Source organism: Barbus barbus (genome assembly GCF_936440315.1).
Source record: "Barbus barbus genome assembly, chromosome: 13".
Taxonomy (NCBI): domain Eukaryota; kingdom Metazoa; phylum Chordata; class Actinopteri; order Cypriniformes; family Cyprinidae; genus Barbus; species Barbus barbus.
Window position 1 is genome coordinate 18,251,213 of NC_136741.1, and position 24,003 is coordinate 18,275,215.

At 37.3% G+C, this 24,003-nt stretch overlaps 2 protein-coding genes across 2 annotated transcripts in view; both read right to left on the reverse strand.

Moving 5' to 3' along the window:
* The window catches only part of LOC306878809 (ribonucleoprotein PTB-binding 2-like), a gene marked incomplete at both ends in the record, with an annotated part of 87,715 nt that extends 82,474 nt beyond the window's left edge, over positions 1–5,241 (reverse strand). Inside the window, 2 exon segments of the mRNA XM_079431350.1 lie at positions 4,920–5,205; positions 5,207–5,241. Coding sequence (XP_079287476.1) covers positions 4,920–5,205; positions 5,207–5,241 — 321 coding nt within the window.
* Positions 5,242–10,996: 5,755 nt separating this feature from the next.
* LOC306879659 (VWFA and cache domain-containing protein 1-like) overlaps positions 10,997–24,003 on the reverse strand; it is a 67,588-nt gene continuing 54,581 nt past the window's right edge. The window contains exons 18-27 of the mRNA XM_079432805.1: positions 23,787–23,886; positions 23,483–23,599; positions 23,028–23,188; positions 22,461–22,547; positions 21,608–21,724; positions 20,270–20,421; positions 19,815–19,976; positions 17,209–17,286; positions 15,789–15,890; positions 10,997–13,303 (exon numbers count right to left, since the gene is read on the reverse strand). Coding sequence (XP_079288931.1) covers positions 13,056–13,303; positions 15,789–15,890; positions 17,209–17,286; positions 19,815–19,976; positions 20,270–20,421; positions 21,608–21,724; positions 22,461–22,547; positions 23,028–23,188; positions 23,483–23,599; positions 23,787–23,886 — 1,324 coding nt within the window. The 3' untranslated portion in view covers positions 10,997–13,055. The remainder of the gene's footprint in view (positions 13,304–15,788; positions 15,891–17,208; positions 17,287–19,814; positions 19,977–20,269; positions 20,422–21,607; positions 21,725–22,460; positions 22,548–23,027; positions 23,189–23,482; positions 23,600–23,786; positions 23,887–24,003) is intronic.

A 24,003-nucleotide genomic window follows, 5' to 3' on the forward strand; every position in this document is an offset into this window, starting at 1 on the left:
GCATTCTAATCTGCTATATAAACTAAATTTTTTCCAACTTCACATACTGTACTGTCCTTTGGTAAATGTAAGTGCACTTTGTCTAATTCACTCTCTTTGCCATTTCAAAGAGTAGTGCGCTCCCTCCCTCTGCCTCTAATTAGAGTCAACAAGACGCTTTCCACACAAGTCTGCTTCACTTATGGCTTTCTCTTAACGCAGCGCATTACACATGCATTGTAATGGCCCATAAATGGCCAGAAAGCCTGAGTGAGCATCTAGATACCATTAGATATGGATCACACTGTCAGGACCAGCATAGGCCCGCTATGATTCAACTGAACATCTGGGACGGCTGAAGGCTAACAGAAGGGAGGGGGGTTACTACCCTTTATTAATGTCTATGTGCCAATGAAACACAGGTCATGCTGCATGTGACTTAATCAAAAGCTTTACAGACAGTCTGTGTTAACAAGAGGATTTAAAACTAAAAGTCAGAAGTTAAAACTAAAAGACAGAGCAATTTATCAGAGTGAGAGTATAAATATGCTCACGTGTGTTAATCATTTTGTACTGCTGAGAACTCAGACGCTTTGTTGTCTCTGAGAAGACACGGTCAGGATGAGATGTGTAATGTTGTGTGAATGTGTTGTAGACCTGTGACACTGATGAAAGCTGCTAGCTATATATCACTAAACAACAAACAATTTTTCACAATTCTACACTGCTTTTTTTTTAATTATGCAATGTGCAAAAAAAAATCACAATATGGTTATTAAATTATATAGTTATAAATGAGGTCTTTATGATATCAAAAGTTTTGATACCATTCTTGTTACCAGTGTTAATATCACAAAAAATAATACTAGCCTAAATAAAAAAATTAAAAACAAAACTCAAGCTTACTGTAGACAAGTAAACAGTCAGCAATTAAATAAGAATAAGAAACATATTACAAGCAATAGGGCAAACACACTCCATTAGAACAAATAAATAATAAATGCTACATTGTTTAAAGTAATCAAATGTATAAAAACACTGCATATTCTTCACTGTGTAAATTAAATATATATTTCTTCTTATTAAAGTTACAAAAGTTCTTTAGTCAAGAGCAGTAGAGATTTTCTCTCTTTTTTTTGTTTGATTAACATGAATGACAGACAGCAGGAATATTAGACTGCTGTCACTTTATGAGCTGCCGGGATCCAATATACTGTTACTCATGTGTTTCCTTTCTCAACTGTTTACTTTCACTTTCTAAATTACTGTGTTTACAAGGATACTTTCAAACATGAACATTTTGGCGCAATGCTTAAAAGTGCATGCAAAAGATACGTTTTCTTGAACACGTAGCACAGCAACGTCACGTAAGCGTGTAACCATGATAGAAGCGATAGCCCAAAATCTCTACCAGTTAACACATTTCTACCGGTAAATTATGTCTACCAGTATATCGCCCACCCCTAGCAGTACCTCAGGAATCAGAAAAAACTTCTAGTTTATGTGTGTATTTAGTTCTAGTAATTACATTTAGTCAACGATTTCAAGTACTAATTTCTAGTACTTAGGATTGGGCCAATAGACCAAGGTTATTTTTCGTAAACTGAAATAAAATAAAGCAATTTAAATAAATGAAAAACTAAAACTAAACTAAACTAACAGTTATTGCAAAAATTAAATAATAATTATCAAAAATTTATAATTGTTTTTTTTTGTAATCATTACATTCTCACCCCGTGGCGGAAAAATATATGAGCTGTGTGTCGGTTTAGGGAAATACCCGTAAATGGAAAGATGGAAATATTTAGTGGAAAATTAGAATGTTATATTTTTTATGATATCATTTTTTCAATGTTTTGGCAGTTGGCCATCTAGCGAACTGATACCCCTCGTACCCCGCATAGCGGCCGTAAAGGGAGCGCTTGCGAGCACCCTTTTGAACGCTAAAATGACAAATGGGACACCCTAATAATAACGGACACGCGCACACGGCGGCCATTGTAAGTCCACAAGACCAAAAGTGAACATGAAGTGTTCCATTTGGGACAGGGCCTATGTAGCCCTACAGTATATCTACACCAGTATGCAGCATGTGTAAAATCAACTGCTTTGTAATGGCAGCTCACACTGATGCTCACTGATTTAGTGATACAGATGACTTTCACTGACTTTTCACATTTTAGATGGGTTTGACTGGTCAGACTGCTGTCTCACACTCCAACAGACACATGATGAAAGATAAGGGTTCCTGCACACGGGAAGGTCCGATATTGGGGTGAAACAGACTGACACAGATATAGAACTTGCTTTGCTCTGTGGTGACCCGAGTCAATAGCCAAGGTGATACGAGGTCAGGACTGAACAGAGTGAAATTGAAACCAGATAGAAACTAATCTTCAGAAGGAAGGTGAAGGAAAACAATTTATTCTAGCCAGCAACACTAGGTAAACAGTATGCAATGACCTCTAAGTGACTACAACTCAAGTAAGATATAAAACAGTAGCTATTTCTGAGCTCGTAGCAAACTTAAACAAATATAGGCTAAGAATGCATATTTACTCCAAATATTGAAACGTTTTAAATACATTTTTGTTTAGGGGTAGGAGATATACTGATTTTAAGAATTGTTTGTGTCAAGTTTGTGCAAAATGCCACTGTGTGGAAGGGAATAGGCATTCAAATGACTTTACATTCAGATATTTACAGATGACAGGTTGGATTACTTACCATTACTTTAAAGAAAAAAATTATAAAACATAAAAACCCTTACATTTATTTTATTTTAGCTAGTTCAGTATTTCGTATTTTCATTTATTTTAACAATGTAATTAATATAAATTACAAAAACATCAAAATGACTAAAACCTTTAAATTATATATATATATATATATATATAATTACATTTATGAAATAATATGAAATAATAATAATTATTCAATTATATATATATACTCTCTCTCTCTCTCTCTCTCTCTCTATATATATATATACAGTATATATATATATATATATATATATATATATTTATTTTTTCTGTTTTTGTAATCATTTTCTGAACCATGTATACGGTTGTTGAGATATAATATTAATATAACAGATCATTAATAGTATATAATGATAAATTTTTTGCTTATTGCCCAACCCATCTGTAAGTGTGAATGTTGAGTACTCAGAGATAACACACACTCCCATACTCCACTGCTGAACATCTGCTACTGACACCCAAACCAATAACAAACCTGTGGAAGAGTGGACAGAGCTCAACAATGGGGAGAGGATGAGATAACCCAAAACATGTTGTCACCTGACAAAGAGCCAATCAGCAGAGTTCATTTCTGACACTTCTTCTGGCCAAACCTGTGACCGACCTGCTCCTAAATTATTCAGAATAAGGAGCAGAGTGATTGTGTATGTATGAATGAGGGACACAGATAGAAAGAGAGACCGAGCTGCTTTGCCTGACATGTGTTCTCAGTGATAAGCTGCTACTCTGTGACCCGACCACAACGGCGGTGTGCACCTGACACTCTTCTCCAAACTGTTACTCACTGTCATGCTGTCTAAGGTTATAGGTGTCCGTAATACAACATGCAGTACAGGTTATGTGAAATAGCATGCAAGAGCATGTCATAATAACAATTAAACATCTGAAAAGAATCAGTCAATACTAATGCTACTGCATACTATGCACAATCTAACATGAAAGTTAATGTTTTGTGCATTCTGGAAGTGCAAGCGTACAGTGCAATGTCATCTGTTCGGCACATACTGACAATTAGATATCAACTGCATTCATCTCCTCCTGGAGCTGGGGAAATATTACACCTCCCTCAAGGACCCAGGTATCTTGTTTACTGACAATAATAATGTGGGAAAACTCTGTAGGAAATGCCATCGGCAGCAGCCACCTCAGCTAGCTGAATATGAAAATCTCCCACTCAGAGTTCAGCTCACCACTGTCTGTTCTCCCTGCCTGAACGCCCTCAGCCGGATCTCAGTCAGTCTGCTTGTCCCCATGAGCAAACATGCCTCCAGACAACATCAACCACAAGCAGGCAACCGCCGCATAGGAAACATTAATAAGCAAACAAGCCGTACTCTAAATTAAATATAATAAGAGATACAATAAGCAACGATTAGCAAAGTATGAGATAAAAAAAAAACGGAAGATATAAAACTAAAACCCATTAGGGCTTATAAAATGAAACTCGCTGCGTTTTGTAGAGAGTGTTAATCATACTCAGTTCATTTCGAAACATATCAGTTACACGGAACATATGTTAGGCTGCATATCGGTTAATGGACGAGTATTTGAGTCGATTTTATGAGGTTGTGGGGATACATAAGAGGAAAGAGTTGATAAACGCTGAGCTAGATAGAGACGGTGAGCGGCTGTTATTCAGACGGAGCGCCTTCATCCAAAGATGCCGTCGGGCTGTTATTTTACTGCATATTTTCCGCTTATTTGTTTTCGTTTCACTTCAGTGGTGCTTTTACAATAGAAATGTGGTGTTGTTTTAGGGCAGATAACGTTATGGGTCGCGCGCAAACAGTTTTCCTGATGATGAACGCAAAAGTTTCAGCACTGCTTTATTCATTCATTTCTTTCCAGGTCGCTTAATTTGAACTGTTTACGTTTACATAGCCGATGCTCAATATCCGTGTTTCAAACTAATAATTGTGTTAATTTAACTTTCTTGTCACTGATGCGTGTTTGCCATTTTATTAACTTATTTTGAAACATGTCGCGGTCGTACGTGGTGCTTAACTATCTACGTTAGATGAAAACTCATGGAATAATAAAACTCGTTTATGTATCTTGACTAACAAACTAACAACCATACTTAAAATGCTAAGAAAAGCCCTTTTCTCCCATGAACTAGTGAGCAGTGTAACTTTCTGCTGTCAGGCTGAGGTATGTAAATCTCTCTAAGGTTACCTGGTTGGTTGTATCCTGTGGCAGGTTCTTAATAAGGATCTTCCTCCTGTTGCTCAGCTCTCTGCGAGTTTTCTCCAGCCGTTTCTCGATCTCCTCGGGATCAAGTTCCGGTAGGTCTCTGAGGATGGTGGTCCCCTCGGATGCTGCGTCCTCCTCCTGTCGGCTCGCGGGGCTGTCGGACTCCGGGTGAGGTGAATTTCCCCGCTGTATCGCATGCACGCTCGGCGGCTGGATGGATGAAGCGGCCGCCATTTTGAAGCGCTCGGTGGAAAGTGAGTCTGAGAGCGGATAGGTGGGCGTCTGTGCTTCGAGTCAAACCCATCTCCTGAAAGTAAGTGTGGACGAGCCCCAGCACAGTACAGCTGGCGACCTCCACCGATGGAAAATTAAACACATTCTGACTAGTCTCTTTTCCCCTTCTTAACAGGACAGTATCATATTACAAATGATAACAATATAAATGCCATATAAAGTTAAGATAGCAACAATAAATAATAACAAAACATTAGCATAACAGTTCATGATGTAATAATAGTTCTAGCAGATCTTTTGTAATTGAAAATATTTATTAAAACATTATTAAGTAATATTTAGGGAAATGTAGTGTTTATTTGTGCAAATCAAACTGTTACATTAGCGAAATTTCAGCAAAATTCGTTGGCAAAAAAGGTCCATTGTTTTTTGTCAATAACATAGGCCTACCTATGTTTAAATAGCCTATTTTTTGACAATTGTTTGCTGTTTTTTCACCGGAATCCACGCGATTTGTGGAGTTCATATGGGATTGGGAATTTTGTATGAGGACGAAAGATTTCCCCTGGCCAATATCGCAACTGTTCTTGGTTACTCAGCATTGACCAACAGAAAACGTCTGTGTGAACTGTGCTTCATATATCTTTCCCTGATAGCACACGTACATCTTGGAGACATCTATTTGATGTTAGGTCAACCAGAACCGGAAACACTTCCCATAACACATGTAGGCCTACTTGTTACATTGTAAGAAGATTGACATCTACGCTAATATTAGTCTGTTTCTTTCTTAATCCGAGATCACCGTAGCCACCCGATCTGGTCGGTATCCAGCCCAGATGGTCACTGCAGTCACCAGATCCAGTCCGTATCCAGATCAGATGGTGGATCAGGACCCAGAGATGACCTCTACAGCCCTGAACGTCAGCAGAGACCAGGACACCTAGATGAGCGCCAGTCCATAATGGGGTAGGCCCAGGGCGCCGCCAGAGACAGATCCCCAGTGAGGACCCCGCCACCTAGACAGCCATCGGGAAAAGACCACTGGAACCAGTTGAGCCCTTACAATCTGACTTTGCTGCAGTTGGAATTGAACTGCTGGTTCGTTTGGGCAGAGGAGAACTGGCCCCACGACTGAGCCTGGTTTCTCCCAAGGTTTTTTTTTCTCCATTCTGTCACCGATGGTGTTTTGGTTCCTTGCCGCTGTCGCCTCTGACTTGCTTAGTTGGGGACACTTCATTTCCAGCGATATCATCGACCTGATTGCACAGACATTATTTAAACTGAACTGAGCTGGATGATGACATCACTGAATTCAATAATGAAATGCCTTTAACTGAAAATTGAGTGTTTAATCTTTTCATTTTACATTATTGACACACTATTTTCCTATTTTGATATTGTGTAGTTGCTTTGACATAATTTGTATTGTTAAAAGCGCTATATAAATATAGGTGACTTGACTTGATGTCTGCATTTACATCTGCAAGACGTATTTTTTAGGGTGTTTGCTCATCTGCAATACATCTATAGGACGGTTCCTTTTAGATGTCTTTAAGATGTTTATGATTTAGAATGTATGTAAAACTGACATCTGAAAGACGTCTGTCAGACGTTTGTAGACAGCAGATGCTTTCCAGATCAAGAGATCTTTAACAGACATCTTGCAGACGTACGTGTGCTATCTGGGTTATAGCTACAACTGGATTTTTTTCTTCAAAATTGCACCTTAAGCTCACACAAAAGTCACTTTTCAAAACAAACAGCTTTCTTATGGCCAGCACTGTGAATTTACAACTTGATATGAGCGAAATCTGCATGGGAAAGCTTTTAGCCCACACGTGAAACTCCCAGTTGAGCAGATTCATATTGAAATGACTTAATTTCACCCACAAAATTTCACTGAGCACATGGTAAATGTGTATTCTTGTCCTGATTTTCGGTACAACAGGCATTTTTAGTTCCAAAAGAAGCAGAGCATTATCAATTTCCAAATCAGCGATCCAACTTTTCACTTATATTTGTTACTAACTCTGCTTGTGTTTTCATTTTCCAGACAGGCTGTCAGTCTGTTCAATAGTACTTGGAATTTTTTCACAGACCCTTTCTGTTACATCGTTATGCCAGTAGTGACTCTTTACTGAATCATTCACTCAAGACTTGCTGATTATAAAACACCACTGCTGTGTTGCTCAGAGATGCACATCATTTTCCTGCTTTCAAAACAGTTTTCATTGAGCAAACATACTGCCGATAATGTGTCAAAAAACTTTAAACTAATTGTTTAGTAAATGGTTGCATGAAAGCTTAAGTAAACTGTATGGACAAGCTGACATTTATAGCTCAGAAATCATTTAGTCTGTATACTTGGAGAGATTGTGTATGGCAGAAACATCTGAAGGCATGTCTGCAGAAAATTTTGCATGCCTGACAGATCTTTTGACTCCTTATACACTGGCTCTGGTGTGGAATGAATGACTTATGCCGTCTCTCGTGGGTGTGCTAAATGCCATCTCCTGGCAGACTATATCACAGAAGTCCTTATAATGTCCCTGAATGAACGCTTTGAGTTTTAGCAACTACACATCCCACATCAACAATATTTACAGATTGCATTTGACTCTTTAAGAATGGGGATAGCACTTGTTTTGTTTTGTTTTTGGATTATATATTTTTTTCGATACGAGAATAATAATAACAATCACATTATTATTATTAGACTATACTTATACTCATAGTTTAAGATTTTCTGTGCAATTTTGGAGGTGGTAGTTTACACACACACACACACAAAAATATATATATATATATATATATATATATATATATATATATATATATATATATATAAATATATATATATATATATATATATATAAATATATATATATATATATATATAAATATATATATATATATATATATATATATATATATAAATATATATATATATATATATATATATATATATATATATATATAAATATATATATATATATATATATATATATATATATATATAAATATATATATATATATATATATATAAAATTAAAATACGAAAATTTAAAATATAGCAACGTAAACCACCACTGCAAATGCTTTATAAATACGAATGTCAGTTTAATGTCCCTATTGCAGTGCATGGATTAATATGCATCGCACACGGATAATTTCCCACCATCATATGGGAAGTTCCAGTCCCATAGTTCCATATGCATTCATCTGAATTACCTGAACATGAACTAAAGCAGTGATTCTGCGCGTCTCTGAGTGGGAGAGAGAGAAAAGACCAGAATATTTCAATGGCTCAGAAAAGTAGCGCGTGGGCGCTCGAGCGAGTGCTGGAGCGCGCATCTGGTACGCGCGTGTTGATGTAAAGGGGTGATGGGGCTTGAACTCCTCACAGAGAGCAGCGCTGAGCGCGTAGTGTGCGTGGGTGGCGGTATCCGAGTCATTATGTGTGTGTGGTCCCAAGCATCGTGAATCCACGGGCGATTTATTCATTTATGCGCGACTGTCTGATTTCGCAAATGATGCATATGTATTATTCAGAGGTAAACACATTGGAACAGAAGCAGGAGAACAAAAAGTAATTAAACTGAACGGTTTGCACATTTCACAGGATACGTTTACCTTGCGGTAACCTAATGACAAGAGAAAAATTTGAGAAGCTGGAAATTGAGCAACTGGTTTTCTCTAAAGTTTCGACTAGCGATGTCCGATTCGTAAACGAATGGTTCTTTCAAATCGAATTATTTTCAATGAATCAGTTGAACTGACTTATAAAACCAGTTTGAAGGAATCGCACTGAATCGGTCCGAATCAACCGAGTCGTAATCAGAATCAGAATCAGGAGCTTTATTGCCAAGTGGGTTTACACACACAAGGAATTTGTCTTGGTGTCAGGAGCTTCCAGTACAGAAGTACAAACATAGTGCAGACAACATATAATTAAGGTAATAAAAACACTAATAATGAAGAGAATAGACAAATTATAAATAACAACAGTAATAAAAATTTAAATATACAGAAAATCTCCATAGACAGAACTGTGAATGTGCATATGTCATGTGTACAGATGAAGGTTTGATGGGTTATTTACAGATGTACAGTACTAGGGTGTGTTATGTGTTGTTCAGGTGGGATGGCCTGGGGGAAAAACTGTTCTTGTGTCTGGCTGTTTTGGTGCTCAGTGATCTAGTAGCGCTGGCCAGAGGGCAATAGTTCAAAGAGAAAGTGAGCTGGGTGTGAGGGGTCCAGAGTGACTTTCTTAGCCCTTTTCCTCACTCTGGAGATATTAAGATCTTGGAGGTTGGGTAGAGGGGCACCGATAATCCTCTCGGCAGTCCTGAGTGTCCGTTGTAATCTTCTGATGTCTGTTTTGGTAGCTGAGCCAAACCAAACAGTTATAGATGAACACATGACAGACTCGATGGCAGAGTAGAACTGTTTCAGCAGCTTCTGTGGCAGGTTGAACTTCCTTCGCTGGCGGAGGAAATACAGCCTCTGCTGCTCTATTTTTCACAATAGAGTCAATGTGAATGTCCCACTTCAGGTCCTGGGAGATAGTGGTGCCCAGGAACCTGAATGACTCTACTGCAGCCACAGTGCTCTCCATGATGGTGAGTGGGGGGAGTTCCTCCTGAAGTCTACTATCATCTCCACTGTTTTGAGCGTGTTGAGTTCCAAGTTGTTGTGACTGCACCATACAGCCAGCTGCTCAACCTTCTGTCTGTAAGCAGACTCGTCTCCGTCCTTGATGAGGCCAGTGACTGTAGTCTCATCCACAAACTTCAGGAGCTTGACAGAGGGGTCTTTATTTGTGTAGAGGGAGAAGAGCAGTGGGGAGAGAACACATCCCTGAGGGGCGCCAGAATGATGAGCCGAGAATGAGCTGATAGTATGAGAATGACTGATTTGAGTTCGTTTTAATAAATAGCTTTTTATTATAACGTAATTTTTTTCAGTCGTAAAGTAGCTAGGCCTAAATAAAATTGTTAAATCGAAATCACATAAGTTCTAAATGATTAGCCTATTGTTTGTTTTGCAGTGCAAATCATGGGTGAAACAAAATAATACCGAACATGTAATTACAATAAATATTAATAAAAATTTAAAGGAAAATGATGCTTGGAATTTGGAATTTTTAGAGCATGTGCCATGCACGTGTCCATGTGATGGTGTTTTTTTTATGTCGGGACGGAAAGTATAGATTAATCATTTTTTAACCAAAAGTCGATTCTTTTGGAGTCGACACCCCATCCCTGCCTGGGATTTGCAAACAAGGTCGTTAAGGCTGATCCTTGGTGGACAATTTTAACCCGAACACGAGGTGTGAGCACATAGTGGGGTTGGCATAAAAGTGGAGCACTTCTGTTAAATTGGGCCCATGCGAGAGACTTCTTTGAAATAAACTGTTCCTCCTCATTCCTTATTTGCCCGTTATGTGTGTGTGACCATGACAATAAAATGTAGGTCAGCAATGGGCTGATGATGTCATAATGGAGTAGGCTCATATTTTAATGGTGCCCTGTAAATCCCAGAGTTTTGCTTTATTTTTACACTGACAACCTATGCAATGATATATATATAAAAAAAGTGTCACTATATCAACCTGAAAGATGTGAAATCTTGTTTGAGGTTTATAATGAATTACTTAAAAGAGATATACCATAGAGACATAATGGCACACTTTGATGCAAATAAATTGTGTACCAATATTTAGAAGACACCGGGGCTAGTGGTCACACGGAGAAGGTAACACATGGAATATTTCTCAGTAACTATAAGGTCAAGTCAAGTAACACACATAAAGTTGATTTGAAACAAACTCAAAACTTTTTAATTTAGCTAAAAAGCCTTTAATAGACAGATTTCCCCATACACCATAATGTGCAAAAATCAATGTGTTTAATCAAGTCTATCATTACTTTGGCAATAACATTGGAAATATTTAGTGGCCAAGACTTCAAGGCATGTGCCTACACAGAAATTGATTTATTCAGTACCCCACCCAGAAAAATATTAATTGGAGTAAAAAGTGTGACAACTAGCCCACAATCCTCTGGGGGTGGTTGAAATATGAGCGGACTATGAGTATTGAAATAACTTGTTCCTTAAAACATTTTAATGAAGATATTCAAGATAATATGACATCTTTTTATATGATGCTAAATGCATCTATAAACACAAACACCAAATTCTGTGCAATTATCGCTTATGTTGGAATCACAGCAGATCCCATATAATGACCTGACTCATCACGGTCACATTCAAAGTGGAACAATTTATCACATTCACACTGCAATAGATCTGAATATCAACTTTAAATTGTTATGTGACCAAAATAAGAATGATAGCTGCACACTGACTGAACTTTAAGCGCATAAAATATGATTCATAGATGTGATTCAGCAGTCTCTAAGGTATACTTGCTTAAAACGGTCATTGTAACAGATTGAGGCTGAAATTTCACAGGGACATGCCTGGACAGAACTAATGTACCAGACTTCTGTATCATAATGTGTGAAAGTTGTGTTTTTCTTATGCGTTTGATTATTTAAGATCACTTGACTCATGATTATGAGTATGATTTATCATCACACATAGATTCAAATCAAACTATTAATTAGTTTTTTCCCCCAACCCAAATTTCAATGTAACTTAAGAGCACACTGACAAAATGAAATACTTCTGACGAGGATAAAAGGTTTGTTGTAGTGTATGACACATTTATAGCTACTTTGTTAAACTTTAGATGTATATACATGGTATATCATTTCATTCTGAAAACAACAGACACAATCCCTCTAAAATCATAGGAGCACATTGTCTACATATCAGTAGACAAGCAGTTGAGTAAAAGTGCACATGGGTTTAGAAGGATCTGAAAAATATCATGGCATTCCATCAATACTGACCAATGACTTAAAAAAACGACAACATTATTAGAGACGATCCATCTGCGCCATCACACATACATCACATTCACACACAATTACACACACAAGCACCAACACATGCACACTCTGTTTCTCTCTCTCTCGTACACCAAATGTAAAATAATCGGGCAGACAGAAAAAAGGAGAGCTTATACACACACTGAGCACAGTCTGTCTCCCAGTCATCTTTAAAATATTGAAAATTTCCTGCACTGGGTTTGTGGCCCAGAACACCTTGGTCACATTGCACAGTGTCTTGAGATTCACCATCATCTCACACCGTCGAAAAACAAACAAACAAAACAAACCAGAGAGTGACAGCTCTTTAGAATACGCCACATTTTCGCATCTCCTTGATGTGCAGCGCAGGCATTTGTGTCTATTGTTCCTTGAAATGTTTTGTTTACTCTCCACACAAGAAATTCTCATGGCGTGCGTAGGACACAAATGTGCCATGAATCGAATCCTTCAAGGCTGCTTCGCAGTCTAGTCAAGGAGAAAACCTGGGCCGGGTCTTAAAAAGGGCTCTAGAGGCCTAATAGAAAGCTGACAAATTCAGTCAGTCAGTCAATTACATTTTTTACATTTATGATCTCCATCTCCACTCATGTTAAATAAATAGTAGAAAAATAATCCTTTCATCTTCATTGTTTCTTGGGAAAAAAAAAAAAAGAGGAAAAAAACATAAGGAGCATTGTATCGTATATGCACCTGCCAAATCCACTCACTAATGACCTCTGCAGAGGTTCAATGTTCGCCCCCATGCTCAACAAGCACAAAACACCTCTGACCACCTTAGCAGATGCCCAGGGAGAGCTGGGAGTTAAGGTTCTCTCCTCGTTTTTGCAGGATGCAGGGCCTGAATGGAGGTGGTGGATGAAGTTAGCAGTGGCATCAAAGGCAGGGTTGGCGGTTGGTTTGGGGTCATGGGTGGGCAGGATCAGCATTCAGCATCCACGCTGTGCACGGTGACGGCAGCCTGGAGATGATGCGTGTGCAAGTGCAAGGGGTGGTGTGTGTGGGGGTGCCGATAGGGGTGGAACTTGTGGCTGAGAAGAGCAGCTGTCTGTGGAGGCGTGTCCAGGTCGAGGTCCTCGTCGTGATTGCCCACATCGACGCCCGCAGAGAGGGGATCGTTGTTGCAGGGTGGGTTCTCGCTGTCTTCCTGAGGGCTCATGGTGCTGTAACCTATATATAAATAGAAAAGGAATCACAATCAATATTATCGGAAATTGACTTTGAATCTAAAATGCACTACAAGTGTAGCTAACAGCTTTTTGTGTTTCTAAAAAAAAGCTGAAAGGAAATTTTCAACAGAGAATGGACATTTGAACCTAGTTATGTCTCAGTGTCATTTTGTAGATATTGCTGATGGAAACTTGTTAAAAACATGATCATTTAAGTTGCTCATTAAACTAATCATCTTAATGATTCGTAATCCATTCTAAACTCACACCCCTCACATAAAACTCAAACATATTAAAGGAACATATTAATCTCATTATTTACTAATCTGACAGTCTCATGCTTATGATAATGTAACGTGACATAAATAAATAAATAAATAAATAAACATATATACACACACATTCATTTAATTGATCAAAATACAGTAAAAACAGTAATACTGTGAGATATTATGATAATTTAATATTATTGCTTCTATTTTAATTTATTTTAAAATTGTAATTATTCCTGTGATGCACAGCTGAATTTTCTGCAGCCATTACTTCGGTCTTCAGTGTCAAATGATCCTTCTGAAATCATTCTAATATGCTGATTAAGTACTCAAAAACATTTTATCACAGTTGACAAAAAAATGAAAATAAATCATCAAAATTCAGTCTTTACTGTCAGTTTAGATCAATTTAATGCATCCTTGCCAAATAAAGTATTAATTTATTTAAGAGAAAATCTTACTGCCCACAAACTTTTTAAAAACAGTGTTCAGAAATCTAAAAAAAACACAATATATAAATATATGGAAAATAATACAGATCAGGGATAAACATCTAAAAAGTTTTTAATTAGTGCAATGCAAAATTGTAATTATGAAAACAGCAGTAATGATTATAATAATTATGAAGTTGTGGTGCAGAGGAATGGCAATAGTGCAAAGTAGTGTTCATGTCATTATCAGTTTGTCTCAGTGCAACAGTTTTGCATTGAGGAACAATGCCTTGACACCTACTTCCTACTACACCTATTATTATACAGACAGTTTTAAACATACAGACTTATACTGAGAGACTACATTGAATATTTCTACTTTCAAATTTGAATGCATCAAACTGGAGAGAGGAAAAAAACCCATAAAATGTGACTTCAAAATAGTTGATGAGTTACACCATCTGAAACATACACCTTCCTTTATACATAAATTTAAACTTAAAATCCTTGACGTTGAAAGAAGAAGCTGATGTCAATGTTATTTGTTATCTACCCAAAACCACTTTCCCCTGTCAAACTGCCAACGTTCCTGTTTAGACAACAATACAAAAAGACACATGAAGTAGCTGACGTGAATAATAGATTAGACAGTTACTGGCAACTAAACTTGTATGGTGGGAAGGGAGCTCACAATGCATAGAAAAAAACAAACAAACTGTTGGAAACTTAACATAATAACAGTCACAGCACATCCTGAATTAAGAGCACAAAAAAGGTCTTGTCCTGCTGTCAGGTGGCCAAACGTCCAGCCACATGTGACATTTGAAACCGGATCGGAGGTGAAAAGAAAGGTCAAAAACCTCTTATGATCCTGACTTTGATCAATGTTTGCATGAGCCATCTCAGAGCGGATCTGGAACCAGCTTTGAAATTCTGCAGTGAGAATGAAAGACCTGGGATACCGATTCTGGATCAGGATCTATCCCTAAACATATCAAAGAGCCAAGCAAGCAAACAAGTACTAAAAAGCATCTCAGTTCCTGGCAGAAAACACATTTCTGTTTAGAGAAATTCTTTAAACCTCGATCTGAGGTGAATACTCGTATACATCTACGTTGCTCCTGGCAAAAATTCTCTGTGTTGGTGGAGCGGTAATGAGTCAGAGCACACAGGAAAAGGCTTCGGAGCTGTTCTCCTGAATACGCACGCTCAAAAACCAAATCGATATTGCTTTAAAACGACCCCTTAAGCTGGATGACTGAGCAGCCGGTGGGAGGCGACCTTCAACCCTGCCAAATAAAAATACAGCGAAGAAACTTTTGTACTTGGTCTTTGCCACCTCTAACTGTTCTCGCATCTCTCAATCTACCCACTTTGCTGGCTTTCTTCCTCCAGGTCTCTCATTGCACCTCTCCTTGTGGAATAGGGCTGCCCTTTCTCCTCTTGCTGGTTACACAATGATCTCCAGAAAGCCTCGTCCCTGAGGGGCGGCAGATTTAGCATGCACTGTAGACTCCATGTAACCCAAGCCTGGAGCCGCCAATGAAATCGAGGGAGAACACAAGCACACACTGAGCTCCCGGTGAAGGCTTTGCTTTATTTCAATAATAAATAAATGAATTAATAAAACTCTCAATATATTCTTAGGTGAGAAATTTGATGGTCACGCCTTTGAATTTTTCTTTGACCCTTGTTTCAAAACTATATTTTCAGACCAACTAATATCGTTTTTCCTTTAGACTTTGAGGAAGGAGTACACATACACAGACATACGCACTCTTACCATGGTCACTTTCTGTCCCTGACCGGCCCCAGTATCTCCGCCGCCGTTCTGGGCTGTGTGTGTGCCTCTCAATAACAGCAGCAATGAATCGTGTGTTACTAACTGCAGAGAAAGAGAGAAACTGAGCCAAATGGTCATATAACAATAAAACACTCGGGTCTCCAGCTGGCCAGCATGGTGTAAGAGTACAGGAAATTTAAAAGGCAATAACACACTTGTAGATACTTCTCATATAAAAGGTTATACTGGGGATGAACTCGGTAAACAATGAGGAAAACTTTAAAAAGATGTCTTCCAAAAGACTTCCAAAGCACCATATAATATGTGTGTATGCTAATTCCATAATCTAAACCGCTAAGTAAGGTTGGTAATTATTTATATACATTAATGTGTAGTCAACAAACATGGCTTAACAATGAAAAATAAGACATTCATAAAATGAACAATTGCTATAAAATGTTGTTTATTGTTTGTACAAGATGTCTGTATGGAATGGAACTGTTTAATAAAATGTTAAAAATTTAAATTATAAGTCTCTGAGTCAGAGGTTATCAAAATATTACCAAACTATTTTATATTTTGCCTTTGACTTTTTGGATCCTGTTTACAGGTTGAGTTTGTGCCTTAATTTATAGGAATATTTTGGGTTCAATTCCCAAAGTTGAGCTCAAACAGCACCACTTCAAATAATTTGGTCATGTACCCAAGTGTGTAAAACCAAAAATAAAATATATGCACTGAATTATTTACTTACAATGGAAGTCAATTGGGCAAGCGGCCATTGTAAGTACCTTTCAGTACATTTTGTCTGTTTTTAAAAACTGAGTTGACAGTAGGAGTACAGTGTTTACATTTATTTGCACTGATAATCAGTATTAAATACATACTGACTGTTGTTCATTTAGATTTATTACCGTTATGCATGATGTTTCATAATGTACGTTTCTTACAGTTATGCATAGCACAAAATCTAATTAAAACAACTTTGTGATATAAATCAGATGGTATTGAAAATGCTTCCGATTATAAAATGTACAACGGAACAAGAATGCTGATCAGGAACACATTATAATATTGTCACTAAAGATGAGACCAATTACGACATCAGACTAACCCACATGGCTGTTTGAGGCAATTATCACACAAGAATGACACCATACCATTGTGAGCATGAATGCTCGCTTTTTACTCTAGGAGAATAAAACAGCACACCATACACAAAGAATTCACGGATTATCATCCATTTGGTGTCTGATGCACTGAATCAGTGAAAAACAGCATTAATGGTGCAAAGTACAATACTGTAGATTTGATGTACATAAAAACCCTCAGTGTAATTACTAATGCTATAATGGGTATCAAAGGGTTTCTGTGTTAATTTGTGTGAAGCGGTGCCAGGCAGGGAGGCCGGGTATCTTACTTATTCCTCTGTCTTCGTGACTGTCTTCATCTCTGTCATCTCGTTCGTTGTCCAAGTTGGACATCCGGACAGACATCTCTGATAAAAGAGACACAGAAAGACAGGCGTAAGAGAAGATTAGAAAGATGGAGCAATCCTGAACAGATTTGATGTAATATATCTTTGTCTTCTCCTTTGGTCCACAGTCTCTCTCATAAAAAAAGACGACAGATATCAAATCTCCTCAAATCACTTTTTGCCCATGAATGCCGATCAGACATTAAAAAACTGAGGAAAGCCAGTTCAAGGGAATATAACATTCCAGTCTATTCATTTCTAGAATGCAGATTCAGACTAAAGTGGACTCTCTCAGACAGTTTCTCAGACAACTGCAAAACTGACTGCAACAAAGACTGATTCAAACACATTTGTATTGCATCAGACCATGTTATACTTCCTAGTCATGCACATATAGAGGCTGAAATTGGCTGAGACATGAAGGAGCAACTGCAAGGGAAGAGGGAATTCAGCTCTTTAAATTACTTTTATATCCTTCTAAGGTCCTTTTAGCGGTCAACTGTGCTTTAGTATCTCATTAGCACAGGGAGTAGCACACTTTAAAAGTGCACTCAATAATTTTTCCCACATTAAAGTGAATTTTACTTGCTGTTCCTCTGAAACAACTTTCCTTCTCAGGCTGACGTAACCAACTTCTTTGTCAGAGATCACCTGTCACTTTCTAATCAATTCTCAATTATAAAAGGTTCCTGTTTACATTTTATAATCCTTAATTATCTTGTTTCCCTCTGAAATATGTCACATAATAAAAGTAACATGGGTTATGTGCTGACTTTAACTCAATCTTTAATGCGGATTCTTTTTTATTCATTATTAAACTATTAAAACAAAACCAAATCACAACAAAGTCAAACATAGAGCTGCTTGACAATGGTAAAAAAATCATAATCACGATTATTTTGGTCAATATTGTAATCAGAGGAGTCATGCCCATTCAAAGTGAGGGGCACGTGCCCCCTCAGATTTCTGAGCCAAGTGAATTTTGAATGCAGCTTCCAAAAGACAATAAAATAGCAAAATAATATTTTTTATATTTGATACAATCATATATTTGATTTGATTCAGTGTGGCACAGCATCAGCTGCTAAATTCAAATCTGTGCTCACTGGCTGGCGCTGAGCCAGACGCGTTTGTACAGCGCTGCATTATAACCAATCACACACGGTTCTGTTGAGCTTATGAATGCAATGGCCAATCAGAGACGTTCAGATGAGTCATTGCTGAAATGCAGTGTTTTGTTCACTTGCTCGCCGACTGAATTATCTGGCAAATTCTCTCATCAGAAACAACAAAGTGCAGATGTGCGTTCGAATGCAAGTAAGATATACATTTCACAGTGTAAACAGCTTCAGTGATTTTAATGGGAGTTTTTGAGAGTGCCTGAACTTTGGCTAGACTGAATGAAAATGTTCTTTGATAATGTGAATGTTCTTTGCTCTCTGTAAAATGAAAGTGTTATAATTAGAACAATCTATAAAGGTGTAAAACACTTACACATATTTGTGAACTGAGATATTTCCTGATATAGTTAACACGTTTAGAAATATTTTGAATAAAAAGGAAAAAAATAAATACAACGTAAGCCTATATCAGTTAAACAGTGCCATCATGGCTGCTGTGTGTCACATGACAAGCATGACGAGTACCCCACCCACCCCCAGTGCCCCTTCAAAAAGTGCATGACGCCCCTGATTGTAATCACAATTAACATAAGGAGTGGGCGATATCACACATCTGAGTTTTTTTTTCCACAATAGCGCTATATTATTAAGTATATTTTTCTGGAAATAAAGATGCTATGATATCAAAATTTAGACACCAATGAACTTTCACAATTCTTGATAATCAAATATAAAAATAAAACACAAAGTCTGTATGAATTACATATAAATAGATTTTTATTAAAACTACTAAAGTTGTTCAGTCAAGAGCAGTAAATGTATTTTTCTTTGTCTTTTGTTGTTTGATTATTAAGGATAGCAGCAGGTATATTAGGCTAAATGCACAGCTCTAATATAGACACATCCAGTTACTTTTTGTGTTTTGTTCGTGTTCACTTAAGACATAACTGACTGTGTTTATATGAATACTTGCCAACACAGGTCTTTTGACATATTTTTGTGTGTGTCTGACTATTGGCCACGTATCCGAAGCCCAAAGTATACTTTTGCTTGTCTTTGTTCTGCTTGGTTCCTCTTGGAAAGCGCATACAGAAAGTCACCTAAGGAGCAGTGTGAGCTCTCTGTAGCAGCTAAATGCACTTATAACAACTCTTTTTCAAACACATCCTGCAGTAGACTGCATATTATGACAGTTGCATTACAAGATTTGACTGATTTGGACATTCTGTTTGGGATTTTTAAGGAGAAGTGAAAGCAAAGGAAAGGAATTTGGCACAATAATATTTGTATCTGGATTATCGTGTTTTCATAATCATTGTAAGCTTAAATGGAAACTGAAATTTAATTAATTCCAGAACCCTAGCATTTTTCCCAACACTCCCAGGTAAGAATCACTTTCACTTTTAGACTCAAAGTGTCCAGACTCACCCTGTGCAGCCAGCGGGGACATGTGCTGATGGCTGCGACGGTGGATCTGGTGCCTATAGGCATACACAGCCAACACCAGCACCATGATGCATCCCATAATCCCTCCTGCCACTGGCCCCACGGGTGCACTCTTGATCATATTCAGCGAAGCCAACTCCTCATCTGCAAAGAGATGAAGAAATACAAAAATAATGATATATTGAAATGAAATAATGAAATAAGGCATACACACTAGCAAAGATCCTGAAGGCACAATGTGTGACTCATGAAGTCAGAGTAATTCCAAACTTCTGTGCATATCTTTCCAAAACAGCAAAACTAAACAACAGAAAGAAGTAATTTTCTAGCGGACTATTCTGACCCATCAATGCAATTTACTTACAAATGCTATTATAAACAGAACAAATATATTAATAAACTGCAATAATAGTGTGACTACAGAAGTATCAGCTCACCTAAAATGCCCAGTCCATCAACATACGGACTCTTGGCACCCACTATCCCTCCAAAACATTCCTTCTGTAGGGCACAGTAAGGCTTATCCAAATGGGTCTTTCCGTCACTGTCCACCATACACCACTCACAGTCCAGTACACCAAAACAGTCACTATAGCCCACACAAATAAAACAGAACATACAAAAAAAAGCAATGTTATAGAGATGGTTACACATACCACACACACTACCATGCAAAAGTTTGGGGTCAGTGGGATTTTTGAAATGTTTTTAAAGATATCTCTTTGATTTACCAAGGCTGTATTTATTTAATCAAAAATACAGAAAAACTGTAAAATATTATTACAATTAAAAAATAACTTTTTTTTATTTTTATTTAGTTTTATTAGTTTTTATTAGTAGCTGAATTTTCACCAGCCATTCGTTTTCAGTGTCACGTGATTCTTCAGAAATCATTATGATACTGTATGCTGATTTGGTTCTCAAGAAACATTTCCCATTATCATCAACGATCTGAAATCTGTTGTACTGCTTATTAATTCTGTGGAAACCATGACACATTTTTCAGGATTATTTGAGGAACACAAAGTACTAAAGAACAGCATTTATTAAAAAAAAAAAAAACTTGTAACAATGAAAAATCTTTTATTTCACCAAAGCACCCCCACCGCCTACAATATACTAAAAATCATTTGATAAAATTCTTAAAAAAATGATATAACCATTTTATAATACAAACTATATTTATTTCTAAAAATTTAAATACCATTTATTAGTTTTGAATATGTATATTTAACACCAAGGTTCTATTAGTTAACATTAGTTAATGAATAAACTAACATAAACTTACAATGAGCAATACATTTGTTACAGTATTTATTCATCTTTGTTAACGTAAAAATGATTTAACACACAACTGTTCAGTGTTAGTTCATATCAGTTCAGGTCAATTAAATAATATTAACAGATTGGACTTTGGATTTTAATAATGTTGAAAACACCATTAACAAAGATTTATAAATGCTTTAGAAGTATTTTTCATTGCTAGTTCATATAGTTAACTGATGTTAACAAATGGAACAATATTGTAAAGTGTTACCAACACAGACTTGGTTCTTTGAGTCTTTGTTGAACAACAGTCCATAATAATAGCTGACATTGTATGATCTTGAGAAACACACATGCATGTTGTTGTGGTCAGCACAGGTTGTGAATAAGTGATGTAAGATTAGCTGTGTGAAGTGAAAGGAGAAACACCATTACTCTCAGAGACTGAGTTTCTGTTATGGTCCAGCTAAGGGCAGGCTGATCACAACTGATACAATATATGGCCGTACCTGCTGGTGAAGCGCTGGCTGCATCTGGTGTTGATACACTGAGGCAGAGTGTCCTGTAGACTGGGCTCAATTACAGTCAAAGACAAAGGCTCTTGGTGCACGTCACAGCTTGGATTTCTATGCGCACACACACACACACACACACACACAGTAAGTAGTAAGGCAGGCTGAGTCGGTTAGGCACTAAATACAACATGGAACTCATTAAAGTCAAAGCTATTTGTAATTATTTGTAACAGTCTGGCAACAATGTTGTTCTGTAGATCAATGACATTCAACAGACAACAAATAATCAACAGTTATTATTGCTACACAGTGAATACCCAGCCTTTTTTTTTTTTTTTTACTACAGGTGTCTGTAGTAAAGGAATCATTTATTAGCATTCAAGTGTGCAATTTTTTACTAAAATGAACAGATGGCACAGTGACAGAAAGGTAAATGCCTTGAGATCTCTCAGCTGGGAATAATGCGACAAACCTGAAAGTGTCTAAATGTGTCTAAATGTCTATTGAGGAACAATCCTGAACTGACGGCTAATTGGGGACACAGGTGGCTGGATATCTATTCATCGTGACAAACAAGAACTTGATGAAGTGACAGGCAGAAGTGTGTGTGTGTGACTAAGTGTGATTCTTTCCAGTGCATGCCGATGAGAATCTGGACATGTGGTCCAGTGATTAATTTCTGAATCATCTATTGTGGCAGTCTATTTTCCAAGCACTTAAAGGGTAACCTTTGCATCCTAACACATTGTGTACAACATGTATTGTGTGTTAAAATGGGCTTTATGTCTACTTTAACATGACCTTCAATAAATAATGCAAGACTGTCCAGTAAACAGCAGCGGTTTACCTGTTCTCAGCGTTGGTGAGATTGCCAGTACATTCATTCACCTCTAGAGGGCATTCACAGGGGCACTCGCATTCATTCTGCTCCATTCTGAGGAAGATGGGAATACATTGAGAAAGTCTGTATAGGGTCTTTTAACCTGTTTACAGGTCTTTTCAAAATTGGTCTAGCTAGTGCGCTTCTACAAGTTGATAAAAATAGCTTTTACAAGATAAATGCCTTTTAAATTTACTGTCCTCCTCACATTTGGACAAATTCTGAGAACTGCACAAATTTTTGTCCAATCAAATTAAAATCTTGATTCATCGACTAAAGCCTTCTGGCATTTAAAAAATGTAATTGGCTATTACCTTGTGGGTTAAATTCCACAAAAATGTATAATAAATAAATAAATATAATTCATTAAATAAATGCCATGGGGTCAGTAATATAAAAAAGTAATTTATATTTTTATTCAGCAAGGATGCAGTAAATTCATGAAAAAAGGCTTTAAAACTTAACTTAAAATAATTAACTTAAGCACTAAATACAACATGTTAGTAGTAGAGTTGTGCAGACTGTAAACATTACCTGTGGCAGTTAAGACAGAGACGATCCACAGTACTGCAAGCACAGAAGGCCAGTGAATCACAGGTCTCATTCACAATACCCGCAAACGCATTGGTTCCTGGGATACGAGTGAGCCGGTACTTGGAGCAGTGACTGCCATGCACAAGGTTTGTCAGATCACCCTTAAAAATGACAAACACACAGTAAACCATTAACAATCATTTGAATTCATAACAGTCTTTCATTTTGTGCATACAATTTCTCATTTAAAAAAACCACTTATAACGGAGCAGCTGGTTTTACTAGAAAGCACATCTGTTATAGCCACTACCAAAACAACCTCCACTAGGTGGCGTCCAAACATAACTAATACATTAGGCTGACTAAACTTACATGGTTAAAAAAGGCAGGATTGTCACTTCAAACTAAATTTACAGTAGCCTGATACGAAATTATTCATATGAGACTCCACTCACGACAATGCTGGTGTTGAACTTGTAGAAACGCTGCACGGTACGATCACTGAAACTGTTACACAGGTTCTTCTTCACAAAGTTGGGGTGGTTGAGAATATCATTGGCCACTAGAGGCTCCTAAAGCCAAGCAAATCAGGAGAAAATGATAAATTCAGTAAGCTTGTTTTTCAGTTTCATTACCAATCTTTGAATATGATATGGGTGAAGAATAAAAGGTCCCCTTTTTCTAAGGACAAAAACATAAAATTGCCTATTTTCTTGTGAAAGACAGGTAAAGTTTGTCCTCAGACCCACAGTTCCTTACCTTATGAGTAATATGTTGCTGTTCTGCTGGAGCATGGCCCTTCGGGTCAATCAGGGTCGGATGGGCCACCAGATAGCCTCTGTCCTCCATGATAAAACACCTACACGTAAATACGGACCAAGACAAACAGGATCAAGCACTCTGAGCTTGTACAAAAGATCCAAAATGACATTTAGAGGGGAAAGGTGGAAGGAAATAGTAGATGGCTTCCTGTATG